This window comes from Hyla sarda, chromosome 4, assembly GCF_029499605.1.
Source record: "Hyla sarda isolate aHylSar1 chromosome 4, aHylSar1.hap1, whole genome shotgun sequence".
Taxonomy (NCBI): Eukaryota; Metazoa; Chordata; class Amphibia; order Anura; family Hylidae; genus Hyla; species Hyla sarda.
The window spans coordinates 103,501-125,832 of NC_079192.1; the positions used below are offsets into that span (position 1 = coordinate 103,501).

Below are 22,332 nucleotides of genomic sequence, written 5' to 3' on the forward strand. Positions count from 1 at the left end.
TTCCTTGGAGCCGACATCCATTTTTTATTTAATTTAATTATTTTCTTTTACACTCAGATTATCTATATATATATATATATTTTTACTACGCTTAGATGCGCATTGTGTCTCCTCTGTCTTTTTCTATATATTTCTGTTAACCTCATTGATAGCACACATACGCCACACATACACCATACACACTCTCCATACACACTCTCCATACACACACTCCATACACACACTCCATACACACACTCCATACACACTCCATACACACACTCCATACACACTCTCCATACACACACTCCATACACACTCCATACACACACTCCATACACACTCTCCATACACACACTCCATACACACTCCATACACACACTCCATACACACTCTCCATACACACTCTCCATACACTCTCCATACACACACTCCATACACACACTCCATACACACACTCCATACACACTCCATACACACACTCCATACACACTCTCCATACACACACTCCATACACACACTCCATACACACTCCATACACACTCTCCATACACACTCTCCATACACACTCTCCATACACACACTCCATACACACACTCCATACACACTCCATACACACACTCCATACACACTCCATACACACTCTCCATACACACTCTCCATACACACTCTCCATACACACACTCCATACACACACTCCATACACACACTCCATACACACTCCATACACACACTCCATACACACTCTCCATACACACACTCCATACACACTCCATACACACACTCCATACACACTCTCCATACACACTCTCCATACACACTCCATACACACACTCCATACACACTCTCCATACACACACTCCATACACACACTCCATACACACTCCATACACACTCTCCATACACACTCTCCATACACACTCTCCATACACACACTCCATACACACACTCCATACACACACTCCATACACACTCCATACACACACTCCATACACACTCCATACACACTCTCCATACACACTCTCCATACACACTCTCCATACACACACTCCATACACACACTCCATACACACACTCCATACACACTCCATACACACACTCCATACACACTCTCCATACACACACTCCATACACACTCCATACACACACTCCATACACACTCTCCATACACACTCTCCATACACACTCCATACACACACTCCATACACACTCTCCATACACACACTCCATACACACTCCATACACACACTCCATACACACTCTCCATACACACTCTCCATACACACACTCCATACACACTCCATACACACACTCCATACACACTCTCCATACACACACTCCATACACACTCCATACACACTCCATACACACACTCCATACACACTCCATACACACTCTCCATACACACTCTCCATACACACTCTCCATACACACACTCCATACACACACTCCATACACACACTCCATACACACACTCCATACACACTCTCCATACACACACTCCATACACACACTCCATACACACACTCCATACACACACTCCATACACACTCTCCATACACACTCTCCATACACACTCCATACACACACTCCATACACACACTCCATACACACACTCCATACACACACTCCATACACACTCTCCATACACACTCCATACACACACTCCATACACACACTCCATACACACACTCCATACACACTCTCCATACACACTCCATACACACACTCCATACACACACTCCATACACACTCCATACACACTCCATACACACTCCATACACACTCCATACACACACTCCATACACACTCTCCATACACACTCCATACACACACTCCATACACACACTCCATACACACTCCATACACACTCCATACACACTCCATACACACTCCATACACACACTCCATACACACACTCCATACACACACTCCATACACACACTCCATACACACTCTCCATACACACTCCATACACACACTCCATACACACACTCCATACACACACTCCATACACACTCTCCATACACACTCCATACACACACTCCATACACACACTACATACACACTCCATACACACTCCATACACACACTCCATACACACACTCCATACACACTCTCCATACACACTCCATACACACACTCCATACACACACTCCATACACACACTCCATACACACTCCATACACACTCCATACACACTCCATACACACACTCCATACACACACTCCATACACACACTCCATACACACACTCCATACACACTCTCCATACACACTCCATACACACTCTCCATACACACTCCATACACACACTCCATACACACACTCCATACACACTCCATACACACTCCATACACACTCCATACACACTCCATACACACACTCCATACACACACTCCATACACACTCTCCATACACACTCCATACACACTCTCCATACACACTCCATACACACACTCCATACACACACTCCATACACACACTCCATACACACTCTCCATACACACTCCATACACACTCTCCATACACACTCCATACACACACTCCATACACACACTCCATACACACTCTCCATACACACTCCATACACACTCTCCATACACACACTCCATACACACACTCCATACACACACTCCATACACACACTCCATACACACACTCTCCATACACACACTCCATACACACTCCATACACACACTCCATACACACACTCCATACACACACTCCATACACACTCCATACACACTCCATACACACTCCATACACACACTCCATACACACACTCCATACACACACTCCATACACACTCTCCATACACACTCCATACACACTCTCCATACACACACTCCATACACACACTCCATACACACTCTCCATACACACTCCATACACACTCTCCATACACACACTCCATACACACACTCCATACACACACTCCATACACACACTCCATACACACACTCTCCATACACACACTCCATACACACTCCATACACACACTCCATACACACACTCCATACACACACTCCATACACACACTCCATACACACACTCCATACACACTCCATACACACTCCATACACACACTCCATACACACTCCATACACATACACCATACACACACTCCATACACATACACCATACACACACTCCATACACATACACCATACACACACTCCATACACACTCCATACACACACTCCATACACACACTCTCCATACACACACTCCATACACACTCCATACACACACTCCATACACACACTCCATACACACACTCCATACACACACTCCATACACACTCCATACACACTCCATACACACTCCATACACACTCCATACACACACTCCATACACACACTCCATACACACACTCCATACACACTCTCCATACACACTCCATACACACTCTCCATACACACTCCATACACACACTCCATACACACACTCCATACACTCTCTCCATACACACACTCCATACACACACTCCATACACACACTCCATACACACTCCATACACACTCCATACACACTCCATACACACACTCCATACACACACTCCATACACACTCTCCATACACACTCCATACACACTCTCCATACACACTCCATACACACACTCCATACACACACTCCATACACACTCTCCATACACACTCTCCATACACACTCCATACACATACACCATACACACTCTCCATACACACACTCCATACACACTCTCCATACACACACTCCATACACACACTCCATACACACACTCCATACACACACTCCATACACACTCTCCATACACACACTCCATACACACTCCATACACACACTCCATACACACACTCCATACACACACTCCATACACACACTCCATACACACACTCCATACACTCTCTCCATACACACTCTCCATACACTCTCCATACACACTATCCATACACACTCTCCATACACTCTCCATACACTCTCCATACACACGCCATACACACGCCATACACTCTCCATACACTCTCCATACACTCTCCATACACTCTCCATACACACTCTCCATACACTCTCCATACACTCTCCATACACACGCCATACACACGCCATACACTCTCCATACACTCTCCATACACTCTCCATACACCATACACACTCCATACACACACTCCATACACACACTCCATACACTCTCCATACACTCTCCATACACCATACACACTCCATACACACACTCCATACACACACTCCATACACTCTCCATACACACACTCCATACACACACTCCATACACTCTCCATACACACGCCTTACACTCTCCATACACTCTCCATACACTCTCCATACACCATACACACACTCCATACACTCTCCATACACCATACACTCTCCATACACTCTCCATACACCATACACACTCAATACACTCTCCATACACCATACACTCTCTACACTCTCCATACACTCTCCATACACTCTCCATACACCATACACACTCAATACACTCTCCATACACCATACACTCTCTACACTCTCCATACACCATACACACTCCATACACTCTCCATATACACTCCATACACTCTCCATATACACTCCATACACTCTCCATACACCATACACTCTCCATACACCATACACTCTCTCCATACACTCTCCATACACACTCCTTACACTCTTCATACACCATACACACTCTCCATACACTCTCCATACACTCTCCATACACACTCCATACACACCATACACTCACCATACACTCTCCATACACACTCCATACACACCATACACTCACCATACACTCTCCATACACACTCCATACACTCTCTCCATACACTCTCTCCATACACTCTCCATACATTCTCCATACACTCTCCATACACTCTCCATACACACTCCATACACTCTCCATACACTCTCCATACACCATACACTCTCGATACACCATACACTCTCGATACACCATACACACTCCACACACTCTCCATACACCATACACTCTCCATACACTCTCCATACACTCCCCATACTCCATACACACTCCATACACACTCCATACACACTCTCCATACACACTCTCCATACACACTCTCCATACACACTCTCCATATACACTCTCCATACACACTCCATACACACGCCATACACACTCCATACACACTCTCCATACACACTCTCCATACACACTCTCCATACACACTCTCCATACACTCTCCATACACTCTCCATACACTCGATACACTCTCCATACACTCTCGATACACACTCCATACACCATACACACTCGATACACACTCCATACACTCTCGATACACACTTCATACACCATACACTCTCGATACACTCTCGATACACTCGTCATACACTCTCGCCATACACTCTCGCCATACACTCTCGCCATACACTCTCGCCATACACTCTCGCCATACACTCTCGCCATACACACTGTCCATACACTCTCCATACACCATACACACTCGATACACTCTCCATACGCACTCTCCATACGCACTCTCCATACGCACTCTCCATACGCACTCGCCATACGCACTCGCCATACGCACTCGCCATACACTCTGAGATGTTTTTAATACTTTGTTACCTTTTTGTTATCATTTGCATATCATTAACATGTCTGCCGATCCTGTGATTCCCATATTTCCAGGACTTTTTTCTTATTGGTGTCATGGTCTCAATGTTGAGGAGGGAAACTTATCACCAGACTTGTCATGCAGACCTACTGTGCCCATCATCAAGGACAAAATGGAACCCAATGATCACCTCGGGTGCAGAGATGACGACCAGGAATAGATCCTTAGGAGGCCACACCCATAGAGGAGCCCTATGTGGCACAATCATGGCACTCATATTCATGTTTGTTTTCTGCCCATATCCTGCACATCACTCACCATCACTGGTCCTACTGTACCAGGGTCATGTGATCCGCAGAAAATCACAGTGCATAATGTATCAGAGGAAGTGGTCAGTGCTGGGTCAGCTGACTTCATGTGAACTACAGTATAACATCATCATCTATCAGATCCCTCCCTTCCGAGCTTTGTCTGTATACTGCTGCTATGTCTATGGGATCAGAATATAAAGTAGTTATACCCCTCCCCTCCAACTCTATCTTTATACTGCTGCTATCTTTATGGGATCAGTATATATAGTAGTTATTTACCTTCCCTCCAGCTCTATCTGTATACTGCTACTATCTCTGTAGGATCCGGATATATAGTAGTTATACCCCTCCTTTCCAGCTCTATCTGTATACTGCTACTATCACTGTAGGATCAGAATATATAGTAGTTATACCCCTCCCCTCCAACTCTATCTTTATACTGTTGCTATCTCTATGAGATCAGTATATATAGTAGTTATTTATCTTCCCTCCAGCTCTATCTGTATACTGCTACTATCTCTGTAGGATCCAGATATATAGTAGTTATACCCCTCCTCTCCAGCTCTATCTGTATACTGCTACTATCACTGTAGAATCAGGATATATAGTAGTAACATACCTCCCCTCCAGCTCTATCTGTATACTACTATCTCTATGAGATCAGGATATATAGTAGTTATACATCTCCTCTCCAGCTCTATCTGTATACTGCTCCTGTCTCTGTAGGATCAGGATATAGAGGGGTTATATCTCTCCCCTCCAGCTCTATCTGTATACTGCTGCTATCAGGATATAGTATGGCTAAAAGAGAACAGGGTATAGTATGGCTGAAAACCCATCCTGCCACATGAGCTAAAACAGGTAAGCACAAGGCAAACACAAGAACCTCTACATTATTTTCTAGTATGTTGTACTATCTAAGCAAAACTATTATTCCCAGAGTGCGTTTTCAAGTTAGTTGGAAGTTAAGATGGCCGCCTTATTATTGACGTTTACAGCCTGGCGCCCTCTACAGGATGCCATAATGCTGACTTCTCTGGCTCGGTGACCCGTAGGATGTGGCCGTCATCCCTGTGACCGTCACGTGTGGGGAGATGTTGCATTACTTACACTTCTGATCTCCAGTTAGTACTTTTGACCTTCATATAATCGTAGATGGATTGTTTACTCTGCAGAGGATGGTCCACCTAGAGGAGGGGAGAAGGTTGTTAGGAGAGGACATGGTATAGTCCGGGACAAAAGTTTTGGGGCTGATACATATTTAGGTTTTCTCACAGTTTTTTTTTTCGACATCTTATCCTCTATCTAAAGGATAGGGAGTAAGATGTCTGACTGCGGGGGTCCCAACGCTGGGGACCCCCGTCATTTCGGCTGCGGAACCCCAGACATCCAGTGCAGGGACCGAACTTCACTCTGTGCTGGACAACTGGCGATACGGGGCGGAGGCTTGTGACGTCACAGCTGCGCCCCATTTGTGCTGTCATGGCCACGCCCCGTCAATGCTGGTCTATGGGCCATCACGCCCCATTCCGAAGACTTGCACTAAGGGGGCATGACCATGACGTCACGAGTGGGATGTGGCCGTGATGTCACGAGCCTCCGGCACTGCACCCGACCCTCAAAACGAACGCTGAGCTCAGCAGGGAGATCGCGGGGGTCCCGCCACTGGATAGGGGATAAGATGTCAAGGGGCGGAGTGCCACTTTAAGACTCAACATCTCCACTGAAGACCCTTCTTCTCCAAGACATCTGCAGTTCTCTCTGTCATGCTGGGTATCATCTTTTGGGTCCAATCCTGGCCTCTGACCTCCCATTCTTACCTGATCTCCTCGGCCACCGGCCTATAGAGATCTGACGTCTAAACCTTGTATACTGATATTATTGGTAATATTTGTCTCAGTATATACGATTTGGTCAGTAACAGTATGATGGTAATATGTATGGTGATAATATTCCTCCTTATATACTGGTATTATTGGTAATATTGGTCTCAGTGTACAGGATTTGGTCAGTAACAATATGATGGTAATATGTATGGTGATAATATTCCTCCTTGTATACTGATATTATTAGTAATATTTGTCTCAGTATACACGATTTGGTCATTAACAGTATGATGTTAATATGTATGGTGATAATATTCCTCCTTGTATACTGGTATTATTGGTAATATTGGTCTTAGTATACAGGATTTGGTCAGTAACAGTATGATAGTAATATGTGTGGTGATGATATTCCTCCTTGTATACTGATATTATTGGTAATATTGGTCAGTATACAGGATTTGGTCAGTAACAGTATGATGGTAATATGTATAGTGATAATATTCCTCCTTGCATACTGGTATTATTGGTAATATTGGTCTCAGTATGCAGGATTTGGTCAGTAGCAGTATGATGGTAATATATATGGTGATAGTATTCCTCCTTGTATACTGGTATTTTTAGTCAGTATACAGGATTTGGTCAGTAACAGTATGATGGTAATATATATATATATAGTGATAATATTCCTCCTTGTATACTGGCATTATTGGTAATATTGGTCAGTATACAGGATTTGGTCAGTAACAGTATGATAGTAATATGTATGGTGATCATATTCCTCCTTGTATACTGGTATTATTGGTAATATTGGTCAGTATACAGGATTTGGTCAGTAACAGTATGATGGGGGTAGTAGTCTGATTGCTGCAACCACACTGTACAGTTGCCTGCTGGTAGTAGGGAGTATATTGAAGGAGGAGGCTGTGCGAGATAGAGCGTGAATGAGGGAATGGTTAGGGGGTGTGGCTGGGTGTTGTTAGGGGGCGTGGCTTGGGCTATGGTCTCTATCCTCCGGTCTTTTGCAGACCTAGCAATGCCCCTGCTTGGAGAGAATTGGCTTCTTGGTCTCTCTGCTCTTCATTCTCCAAGCAGCAATGCCCTTGCCTGTAAAGCCATTTTGAGCCCAATTATGACTAAACATGTTTCCTTGGAGGTGGCCCTAGTTATCGGAAAAAGACAATGACTCTTGTAAAGCCGTCAGTCTGATATCAGCCACCTCATCCTCGATAACACTAATAACATAATAAGTCATGTTGTGGCCAAGTTGAGTTTTTTGCAGGAAATAGAAACATGGAATGTGTCGGCAAATAAGAACCGTTTGGCCCATCTAGTCTGCCCAATAATCTGAATCCTATCAATAGTCCCTGGCCCTATCTTATATGGAGGATAGCCTTATACCTATCTCTATCTTATATGAAGGATAGCCTTATACCTATATCTATCTTATATGAAGGATAGCCTTATACCTATCTCTATCTTATATGAAGGATAGCCTTATACTTATCCCTATCTTATATGGAGGATAGCCTTATACTTATCCCTATCTTATATGGAGGATAGCCTTATACCTATCCCTATCTTATATGAAGGATAGCCTTATACCTATCTCTATCTTATATGAAGGATAGCCTTATACCTATCTCTATCTTATATGAAGGATAGCCTTATGCTTATCCCTATCTTATATGAAGGATAGCCTTATGCTTATCCCTATCTTATATGAAGGATAGCCTTATACCTATCTCTATCTTAAATGAAGGATAGCCTTATGCTTATCCCTATCTTATATGAAGGATAGCCTTATGCTTATCTCTATCTTATATGGAGGATAGCCTTATACTTATCCCTATCTTATATGAAGGATAGTCTTATGCTTATCCCTATCTTATATGAAGGATAGCCTTATACCTATCTCTATCTTATATGAAGGATAGCCTTATACCTATCTCTATCTTATATGGAGGATATCTATCTTATATGGAGGATAGCCTTATGCTTATCCCATGCATGTTTAAACTCCTTCACTGTATTTGCAGCGACCACTTCTGCAGGAAGGCTATTCCATGCATCCACTACTCTCTCAGTAAAGTAATACTTCCTGATATTACTGCAGAAACCTTTGCCCCTCTAATTTATAACCCTGTCCTCTATATATAACACTATGTCCTCTATACATATATATATATATATAACACTATGTCCTCTATATATATAACACCATGTCCTCTATATATAACACTATGTCCTCTATATATATAACACTATGTCCTCTATATATATAACACTATGTCCTCTCTATATATAACACTATGTCCTCTATATATATATATATAACACTATGTCCTCTATATATATATATATATAACACTATGTCCTCTATATATATAACACTATGTCCTCTATATATATATATAACACTATGTCCTCTATATATATATAACACTATGTCCTCTATATATAACACTATGTCCTCTATATATATAACACTATGTCCTCTATATATAACACTATGTCCTCTATATAACACTATGTCCTCTATATATAACACTATGTCCTCTATATAACACTATGTCCTCTATATATAACACTATGTCCTCTATATATATATATAACACTATGTCCTCTATATATATATAACACTATGTCCTCTATATATAACACTATGTCCTCTATATATATATATAACACTATGTCCTCTATATATATATATAACACTATGTCCTCTATATATATATATAACACTATGTCCTCTATATATATATATAACACTATGTCCTCTATATATATATATAACACTATGTCCTCTATATATATAACACTATGTCCTCTATATATAACACTATGTCCTCTATATATATATATATATAACACTATGTCCTCTATATATATATATATATATATATATATAACACTATGTCCTCTATATATATATAACACTATGTCCTCTATATATATAACACTATGTCCTCTATATATATATAACACTATGTCCTCTATATATATATAACACTATGTCCTCTATATATATAACACTATGTCCTCTATATATATATAACACTATGTCCTCTATATATATATATAACACTATGTCCTCTATATATATAACACTATGTCCTCTATATATAACACTATGTCCTCTATATATAACACTATGTCCTCTATATATAACACTATGTCCTCTATATATAACACTATGTCCTCTATATATATAACACTATGTCCTCTATATATATATATATATATATATATAACACTATGTCCTCTATATATAACACTATGTCCTCTATATATAACACTATGTCCTCTATATATAACACTATGTCCTCTATATATATATAACACTACGTCCTCTATATATATATATAACACTATGTCCTCTATATATAACACTATGTCCTCTATATATATATATATATAACACTATGTCCTCTATATATATATATATATAACACTATGTCCTCTATATATATATATAACACTATGTCCTCTATATATATATAACACTATGTCCTCTATATATATATAACCCTATGTCCTCTATATATATAACACTATGTCCTCTCTATATAACACTATGTCCTCTATATATATAACACTATGTCCTCTATATATATATAACACTATGTCCTCTATATATATAATACTATGTCCTCTATATATATATAACACTATGTCCTCTATATATATATATAATACTATGTCCTCTATATATATATAACACTATGTCCTCTATATATATATATAACACTATGTCCTCTATATATAACACTATGTCCTCTATATATATAACACTATGTCCTCTATATATATAACACTATGTCCTCTATATATAACACTATGTCCTCTATATATATAACACTATGCCCTCTATATATAACACTATGTCCTCTATATATATAACACTATGTCCTCTATATATAACACTATGTCCTCTATATATATATAACACTATGTCCTCTATATATATAACACTATGTCCTCTATATATATAACACTATGTCCTCTATATATATAACACTATGTCCTCTATATATATAACACTATGTCCTCTATATATATAACACTATGTCCTCTATATATATAACACTATGTCCTCTATATATATAACACTATGTCCTCTATATATATATAACACTATGTCCTCTATATATATAACACTATGTCCTCTATATATATAACACTATGTCCTCTATATATATATAACACTATGTCCTCTATATATATATAACACTATGTCCTCTATATATATATATATATATATATAACACTATGTCCTCTATATATATATAACACTATGTCCTCTATATATATATAACACTATATCCTCTATATATATATAACACTATATCCTCTATATATATATAACACTATATCCTCTATATATATATAACACTATGTCCTCTATATATATATAACACTGTGTCCTCTATATATATAACACTATGTCCTCTATATATATAACACTATGTCCTCTATATATATAACACTATATCCTCTATATATATATATAACACTATGTCCTCTATATATAACACTATGTCCTCTATATATATATAACACTATGTCCTCTATATATAACACTATGTCCTCTATATATATATAACACTATGTCCTCTATATATAACACTATGTCCTCTATATATAACACTATGTCCTCTATATATATATAACACTATGTCCTCTATATATATATAACACTATGTCCTCTATATATAGATATATAACACTATATCCTCTATATAACACTATGTCCTCTATATATAACACTATGTCCTCTATATATATAACACTATGTCCTCTATATATATAACACTATGTCCTCTATATATATAACACTATGTCCTCTATATATATAACACTATGTCCTCTATATATATATATATATATATATATATATAACACTATGTCCTCTATATATATAACACTATGTCCTCTATATATATATATATAACACTATGTCCTCTATATATATATAACACTATGTCCTCTATATATATATATAACACTATGTCCTCTATATATATAACACTATGTCCTCTATATATAACACTATGTCCTCTATATATAACACTATGTCCTATATATATATATAACACTATGTCCTCTATATATATATATAACACTATGTCCTCTATATATATAATACTATGTCCTCTATATATATAACACTATGTCCTCTATATATAACACTATGTCCTCTATATAACACTATGTCCTCTATATATAACACTATGTCCTCTATATAACACTATGTCCTCTATATATAACACTATGTCCTCTATATATATATATAACACTATGTCCTCTATATATATATAACACTATGTCCTCTATATATAACACTATGTCCTCTATATATATATAACACTCTGTCCTCTATATATATAACACTATGTCCTCTATATATATATAACACTATGTCCTCTATATATATATATAACACTATGTCCTCTATATATATATATAACACTATGTCCTCTATATATATATATAACACTATGTCCTCTATATATATATATATAACACTATGTCCTCTATATATATATATATATATATATATATATAACACTATGTCCTCTATATATATATAACACTATGTCCTCTATATATAACACTATGTCCTCTATATATAACACTATGTCCTCTATATATATATAACACTATGTCCTCTATATATATATATAACACTATGTCCTCTATATATATAATACTATGTCCTCTATGTATATAACACTATGTCCTCTATATATATATAACACTATGTCCTCTATATATAACACTATGTCCTCTATATATATATATAATACTATGTCCTCTATATATATAACACTATGTCCTCTATATATATATAACACTGTGTCCTCTATATATAACACTATGTCCTCTATATATAACACTATGTCCTCTATATATATATAACACTATGTCCTCTATATATATATATAACACTATGTCCTCTATATATATATAATACTATGTCCTCTATATATATATAACACTATGTCCTCTATATATAACACTATGTCCTCTATATATAACACTATGTCCTCTATATATAACACTATGTCCTCTGTATAACACTATGTCCTCTATATAACACTATGTCCTCTATATAACACTATGTCCTCTGTATAACACTATGTCCTCTATATAACACTATGTCCTCTGTATAACACTATGTCCTCTGTATAACACTATGTCCTCTGTATAACACTATGTCCTCTATATAACACTGTCCTCTGTATAACACTATGTCCTCTATATATAACACTATGTCCTCTGTATAACACTATGTCCTCTATATAACACTGTGTCCTCTATATAACACTATGTCATCTATATAACACTATGTCCTCTATATATAACACTATGTCCTCTATATATATAACACTATGTCCTCTATATATAACACTATGTCCTCTATATATATAACACTATGTCCTCTATATATAACACTATGTCCTCTATATATAACACTATGTCCTCTATATATAACACTATGTCCTCTATATATAACACTATGTCCTCTATATATATAACACTATGTCCTCTATATATATAACACTATGTCCTCTATATATATAACACTATGTCCTCTATATATATAACACTATGTCCTCTATATATATAACACTATGTCCTCTATATATATAACACTATGTCCTCTATATATATATATAACACTATGTCCTCTATATATAACACTATGTCCTCTATATATATATAACACTATGTCCTCTATATATATACACAACACTATGTCCTCTATATATATATATATAACACTATGTCCTCTAGATATATATATACCACTATGTCCTCTATATATAACACTATGTCCTCTATATATAACACTATGTCCTCTATATATATATAACACTATGTCCTCTATATATATATAACACTATGTCCTCTATATATATAACACTATGTCCTCTATATATATATAACACTATGTCCTCTATATATATACACAACACTATGTCCTCTATATATATACAACACTATGTCCTCTATATATATAACACTATGTCCTCTATATATAACACTATGTCCTCTATATATATATAACACTATGTCCTCTATATATATACACAACACTATGTCCTCTATATATATACAACACTATGTCCTCTATATATATAACACTATGTCCTCTATATATAACACTATGTCCTCTATATATAACACTATGTCCTCTATATATAACACTATGTCCTCTGTATAACACTATGTCCTCTATATAACACTATGTCCTCTATATATATAACACTATGTCCTCTATATATATATAACACTATGTCCTCTATATATATACACAACACTATGTCCTCTATATATATACAACACTATGTCCTCTATATATATAACACTATGTCCTCTATATATAACACTATGTCCTCTATATATAACACTATGTCCTCTATATATAACACTATGTCCTCTATATAACACTATGTCCTCTATATATAACACTATGTCCTCTATATATAACACTATGTCCTCTATATATAACACTATGTCCTCTATATAACACTATGTCCTCTGTATAACACTATGTCCTCTATATATAACACTATGTCCTCTATATATAACACTATGTCCTCTATATATAACACTATGTCCTCTGTATAACACTATGTCCTCTATATAACACTATGTCCTCTATATATATATAACACTATGTCCTCTATATATATAACACTATGTCCTCTATATATAACACTATGTCCTCTATATATAACACTATGTCCTCTATATATAACACTATGTCCTCTATATAACACTATGTCCTCTATATATAACACTATGTCCTCTGTATAACACTATGTCCTCTGTATAACACTATGTCCTCTATATATAACACTATGTCCTCTGTATATAACACTATGTCCTCTATATAACACTATGTCCTCTATATAACACTATGTCCTCTATATAACACTATGTCCTCTTGTGGTAGTTTTCCTTCTCTTATATATCTTCTCCTCCTTTCCCGTGTTGATTCCCTTTATGTATATAAAGTCTCTATCATGTCCCTCAGTCTCTTCTTTCTTCTATACATGTTCAGGTCCTGTAACCTTTCCTGGTAAGTTTTATCCTACAATCCATGTACTAGTTTAGTATCTTCTCTGGTCTCTCTCTAGAGAATCTATATCCTTCTGGAGATACGGCCTCCAGAACTGCGCACAATACTCCAAGTGAGGTCTCACCAGTGTCCTGTACAGCGGCATGAGCACTTCTCTCTACTGCTTATACCTCTCCCTATACATCCATGAGCACTTCCCTCTACTGCTTATACCTCTACCTATACATCCATGAGCACTTATCTCTACTGCTTATACCTCTCCCTATACATTCATGAGCACTGCTCTCTACTGCTTATACCTCTCCCTATACATCCATGAGCACTTCTCTCTACTGCTTATACCTCTCCCTATACACCTATGAGCACTTCTCTCTACTGCTTATACCTCTCCCTATACACCTATGAGCACTTCTCTCTACTGCTTATACCTCTCCCTATACACCCATGAGCACTTCTCTCTTTCTACTGCTTATACCTCTCCCTATACACCCATGAGCACTTCCCTCTACTGCTTATACCTCTCCCTATACACCCATGAGCACTTCTCTCTACTGCTTATACCTCTCCCTATACACCCATGAGCACTTCTCTCTACTGCTTATACCTCTCCCTATACACCTATGAGCACTTCTCTCTACTGCTTATACCTCTCCCTATACAGCCATGAGCACTTCTCTCTTTCTACTGCTTATACCTCTCCCTATACACCCATGAGCACTTCCCTCTATTGCTTATTCCTCTACCTATACATCTATGAGCACTTCTCTTCTACTGCTTATACCTCTCCCTATACATCCAAGCATTCTGCTAGTGTTACATTTTTTAAGCTACTCCAGGCTGAGAATTATACATGTACCATCATTTGACAAAGCAGACTGCCAAAACTGATCTGTCCCAGTGGACTATTTTGGCTGTAGTCGGCTAGAAGCACATGTTTAGCGTGTTGGTCCAAATTTGCCATATTTCGACGAGCTTAAATTGTGTTTTTGTTTTTTTCTATAGTGTTTTTAGTTGCTTTTTTTATTAATACATTTTTTTACTTATTTTTTTAGCTGCCTCCAAGAGCGATCCATGGATTTGTGGCTTTGGCAGGCTAGGCTACACCATGCTATGCGGCTGATGCTTTAAACACCCCCCACCCCGGGGCGACAGGATTCCCACCTACCTGCTTTATTATGGTGTCTATCAGGTTGTTGAAAAGTGGACTGGCTTTTGCAATAAAGTTGTCATCACCTTTAAAAAAAAATTTAAAAAAAAAGTGTCAGAAGAAAAATGTCAGGCTTTATCATGTGACACAAAGTTTTTTTTTTGGAGAGCCGCAGTTTGAAACACTGCTTTAGAACCTCACTGCTCTGATGAAGCAGTTGGTACTGCGAAACATGTCAGGAGGCTTTGTTAGTGTTTTATTTAACAGCCAAGTTAATACAGTGTTTCCTTGTACTGAAGATGCTGTATTATAATACTATCTATAGGGAGCCCCACTATACTTTAGAGCAGTGGTCTCAAATTGTGGCCCTCCAGATGTTGCAAAACTTCAACTCCCAGCATGCTCGGACAGCCAACGCATGTTGGGAGTTGAACTTTTGCAACATCTGGAGGACCACAATTTGAGACCACTGCTTTAGAGCCTCATTGCCCCTGATGATACAGTTGGTACTTCGAAACACGTCAGGAGGCTTTGTTAGTGTTTTTTTTTTCCCTTTTCCTAAACAATACAGAGTGAATTTTTCTGACATGGAGTCAAGGGATTACCTAGAACTGGGGTGTCCAGGCTCATATAGGTAGCCGCTTTGAGGTGCAGCATGCTGAGGTACCCCTGAAATGATAAAGTCAGGATTAGAGGTCTCCCCCTGATGAGACGGCGCACAGACTCCATTATAAGGGTGAAATACCTCCAACCACTCCGTAGCTCCAATACTACCAAAGTCTCCTCCATCCCAGCTGACAAATATGATGGTGCGGCGGGGCTGGAAACCTGCAACACACAGACACCTCACATGCGGTTATCTCACTTTACAGCACTGCTGCAAGCTCAGCTTTGCTATCCTGAAGTCACCTGCAACCCTTAGTCCTCCCTTGTGTTGTGCTGTTTTGACCCCACTTTTGTTCCCTGATGATCCTGGCACCACCCAGGGGGAAGTGCGTTAGGCTGAATATTTGTATTGTGCTTTTTGACCCAATTTTGTTCCCTGATGATCCTGACACCACCTGGGGGAAATATGTTGGGACATTTTTAAGTATAGATTTTTGTGTTCTGCTTTAATGATCCCCGGACTACTTTTGTTAGTATAGGTATTTGAGTCCAGTTTAATTCCCTGATGATCCCAGTACTACTGTTGGCATTTATTTTTGTGTTGTGCCTTTCGACCCCAGTTATTGCTTTCTGATGATTCTGGCACCACCTGGGAGAAACTTGTTGGGGCATTTGTTAGTATGTTTTTGTGTTATGCTTTTTTTTTTTTTCAAATCAAAATCAAACATTTTTATTAAACTTTTCTTGTATGGAACAAACAACACACAAATTCAAGAACATATACAAAAACCCAGAACCCACCCCCCCCCCCCCCCCCAGCTCCCATCCCACCCACACATACATAAACACCCTCCTCCTCCCATTCCACACAGAAACACCATCCCCCTCCCATAGACTTGCATTGAGGGGCGGGGCATGACATAATGAGGGGGCGGGGCTATGACATCACGATTCTCCCGGCTCCAGTGTTCAGAACAGTGTATTGTGGAGTACCCCTTTAACATTCGACAGGTAAGCCTCATGATTGGAGGACAGCAGTTCCCTATACAGCACAGAGACCTGAGTGAATAAATCATTTACCACTACGGATGAGCCAATCAAATCACAAGCCCGAGACTGCGCATCAAGGACATGTCGCAGCTGCAGGTAACGATAAAAAAAAATGAATGAGGTCAAATAAATTCCTCCCGCAAAGTACTTCAAAATCGGCCCAAAATACAGCTGGGAGAGATACCGAATCCCATGAGTAACCCAAAGGGGGATATCAGGTATCGACACAGTTCAGACCAGGATTATACCAAAGAGGAGAAAATGGAACAAAAACAGGATAGCGCATAAGAGTCTTATTATCCATACCTGATGGATAAGGATAAAGGGAGGAGGAAGGTCTGGGGGGCGAGGCTGTGCAGGCAGATATATAGGGGTCCCTCAAGTTACAATATTAATCGGTTCCAGGACGACCATTGTATGTTGAGACCAGAACTCTACGGAAACCTGGTAATTGGTTCTGAAGCCCCCAAAATGTCATCCAAAAATAGGAAAAAGTGAGGATTAAACATAAATAAGTATAGATAATATAATATAGATAAAACAAATCCTTATATATAAAAGTAATAAAGATCTGCTGGGAGCTGTAATCACTGTCTATGTAGAGGACAGGAGCTTCTTCAGGGTCCTGTACAGAACACAGTGTCCTAAAAAGTAACATGGAGCCGCCCTCACCTGGTGTCCAAAAGAGCAGGTAACCCTGGTACAGGTAAAGAGTACAGAACATGTAATACCTCCCTGTACTGTAGGGGGCGCTACCAGACACCAGTCAGTGCATACACTTCAGTAATATAGGTAAAGAGTACAGAACATGTAATACCTCCCTGTACTGTAGGGGGCGCTACCAGACACCAGTCAGTGCATACACTTCAGTAATACAGGTAAAGAGTACAGAACATGTAATACCTCCCTGTACTGTAGGGGGCGCTACCAGACACCAGTCAGTGCATACACTTCAGTAATACAGGTAAAGAGTACAGAACATGTAATACCTCCCTGTACTGTAGGGGGCGCTACCAGACACCAGTCAGTGCATACACTTCAGTAATACAGGTAAAGAGTACAGAACATGTAATACCTCCCTGTACTGTAGGGGGCGCTACCAGACACCAGTCAGTGCATACACTTCAGTAATACAGGTAAAGAGTACAGAACATGTAATACCTCCCTGTACTGTAGGGGGCGCTACCAGACACCAGTCAGTGCATACACTTCAGTAATACAGGTAAAGAGTACAGAACATGTAATACCTCCCTGAACTGTAGGGGGCGCTACCAGACACCAGTCAGTATATACACTTCAGTAATACAGGTAAAGAGTACAGAACATGTAATACCTCCCTGAACTGTAGGGGGCGCTACCAGACACCAGTCAGTATATACACTTCAGTAATACAGGTAAAGAGTACAGAACATGTAATACCTCCCTGGACTGTAGGGGGCGCTACCAGACTCCAGTCAGTGCATACACTTCAGTAATACAGGTAAAGAGTACAGAACATGTAATAGCTCCCTGTACTGTAGGGGGCGCTACCAGACACCAGTCAGTACATACACTTCAGTAATACAGGTAAAGAGTACAGAACATGTAATACCTCCCTGTACTGTAGGGGGCGCTAACAGACACCAGTCAGTGCATACACTTCAGTAATACAGGTAAAGAGTACAGAACATGTAATACCTCCCTGTACTGTAGGAGGCGCTACCAGACACCAGTCAGTGCATACACTTCAGTAATAAAGGTAAAGAGTACAGAACATGTAATACCTCCCTGTACTGTAGGGGACACTACCAGACACCAGTCAGTACATACACTTCAGTAATACAGGTAAAGACTACAGAAAATGTAATACCTCCCTGTACTGTAGGGGGCGCTACCAGACATCAGTCAGTGCATACACTTCAGTAATACAGGTAAAGAGTACAGAACATGTAATACCACTCTGTACTGTAGGGGGCGCTACCAGACACCAGTCAGTGCATACACTTCAGTAATACAGGTAAAGAGTACAGAACATGTAATACCTCCCTGTACTGTAGGGGGCACTACCAGACACCAGTCTGTGTATACACTTCTGTAATACAGTTAAAGAGTACAGAACATGTAATACCTCCCTGTACTGTAGGGGGCGCTACCAGACACCAGTCACTGCATACACTTCAGTAATACAAGTAAAGAGTACAGAACATGTAATACCTCCCTGTACTGTAGGGGGCGCTACCAGACACCAGTCAGTGCATACACTTCAGTAATACAGGTAAAGAGTACAGAACATGTAATACCTCCCTGTACTGTAGGGGGCGATACCAGACACCAGTCACTGCATACACTTCAGTAATATAGGTAAAGAGTACAGAACATGTAATACCTCCCTGTACTGTAGGGGGCGATACCAGACACCAGTCAGTGTCAGAGGTTTTACCAGTGAATGCCCATTCTGATTGGTCGGTTCTTCCGGCCATTGACAGGTATCACAGATCTGGACTTTTTGTACATTGTATGTTGAGTCTGGTTTCAAGTTACAATGGTCCAGAAAAGACCAAAAAAGACCATTATATGTTGAGACTATTGTATGTTGAGGTCATTGTAAGTTGAGGGATCACTGTATAGGGGTCACTTTACCAATTCGCCTGTAGACTAAATCTCCCGTACGCCCCATAGTAGTAAATTGCGCCCATCCGTTCAGCTGTTGAACCTGTGACGCTGAAAACTATAGCCAAGGATTTGGAATAGACAAACCACCCGCCTCTTTGCCATGATGCAATGTTTCCAGACGGGTCCTAGCCGGCTCACCATTCCAAATGAGGTCCCTAAACAAGGACCGAATCCTAAGAAAATATTTCATAGGAATCCAGACGGGGGTGTTAGGGAAAATATGCAAAAACTGGGGCATGAGAACTATTTAAACTAGATTAGATCTACCGACCATAGAGAGGGGAAGCTTACGCGAGGTAACGACTTTCTGAAAACTACGGTTGTGTTATGCTTTTTGACCCCAGATTTGTCCCCAGATGACCCCCACCCAGGGGAAACACGTTGGGACATTTGTTAGTATAGATTTTTGATTCATGCTTTTTCACTCCAGTGTTTTTCCCTAACAATTCTAGCAACACCTAAGGGAAACATGTTGAAACATTTGTAAGTACTAGTTTTTGTGTTGTGCTTTTTGACCCAAATTTAGTAACCTGATGATCCTGGCACCACTTGATGGGAAACGCGTTGGGACATTTGTTTGTATAGGTTTTTAAGCCCAGTTTAATTCCCTGATGATCCTGGTACCACTCAGTAAGAAACACATTGGCATAAATGTTTGTTTAATGTTTTTTTACCCCAGTTGTGTTCCCTGATGATCCCGGCACCACCCGGGAGAAATGTGTTGTGACATTTGTTACTATATGTTTCTGTGTTATGCTTATTGACCCCAGTGTAGTCCCCAGATGATCCTAGCATGACCCAGGGGAAACACATTGGGACATGTGTTAGTATAGAGTTTTGTGTCATGCTTTTTGACCCCAGTTATGTTTCCTGATGATCCTGGCACCACCTAGGCAAAACACGCTGGGACTGATTATCTTGGCTGGAAACATATTGGTACATGTGTAAGTATAAGTTTGTGATCCCAGTTCAATCCCCTGATTATCCCAGGACCACCAAGTAAGAAATGTGTTGGGACATTTGTTGGTATAAATTTTATGTTGTGCTCTTGAACTCGTTGTTCCCTGACAATCCTGTCACCACCTAGGAGAAACATGTTG

The 22,332-nt window shown here is 39.2% G+C and overlaps 2 protein-coding genes across 5 annotated transcripts in view; one reads left to right on the plus strand and one right to left on the minus strand.

Moving 5' to 3' along the window:
* The window catches only part of LOC130367530 (zinc finger CW-type PWWP domain protein 1-like), a gene marked incomplete at its 5' end in the record, with an annotated part of 119,911 nt that extends 102,945 nt beyond the window's left edge, over nt 1-16,966 (plus strand). The window contains 1 exon segment of one of the 2 annotated variants that reach the window (XM_056569954.1): nt 16,830-16,966. 2 annotated transcript variants of the gene reach the window in all.
* Nucleotides 1-22,332, minus strand: part of TFR2 (transferrin receptor 2) — a 150,091-nt gene that overhangs the window by 16,083 nt on the left and 111,676 nt on the right. For all 3 annotated transcript variants that reach the window (XM_056569953.1, XM_056569952.1, XM_056569951.1), the window contains 4 exons: nt 17,670-17,752; nt 17,530-17,593; nt 16,943-17,010; nt 6,973-7,049 (listed from right to left, as the gene is read on the minus strand). In XM_056569953.1, the coding sequence (XP_056425928.1) occupies nt 6,973-7,049; nt 16,943-17,010; nt 17,530-17,593; nt 17,670-17,752 (292 nt within the window). The remainder of the gene's footprint in view (nt 1-6,972; nt 7,050-16,942; nt 17,011-17,529; nt 17,594-17,669; nt 17,753-22,332) is intronic.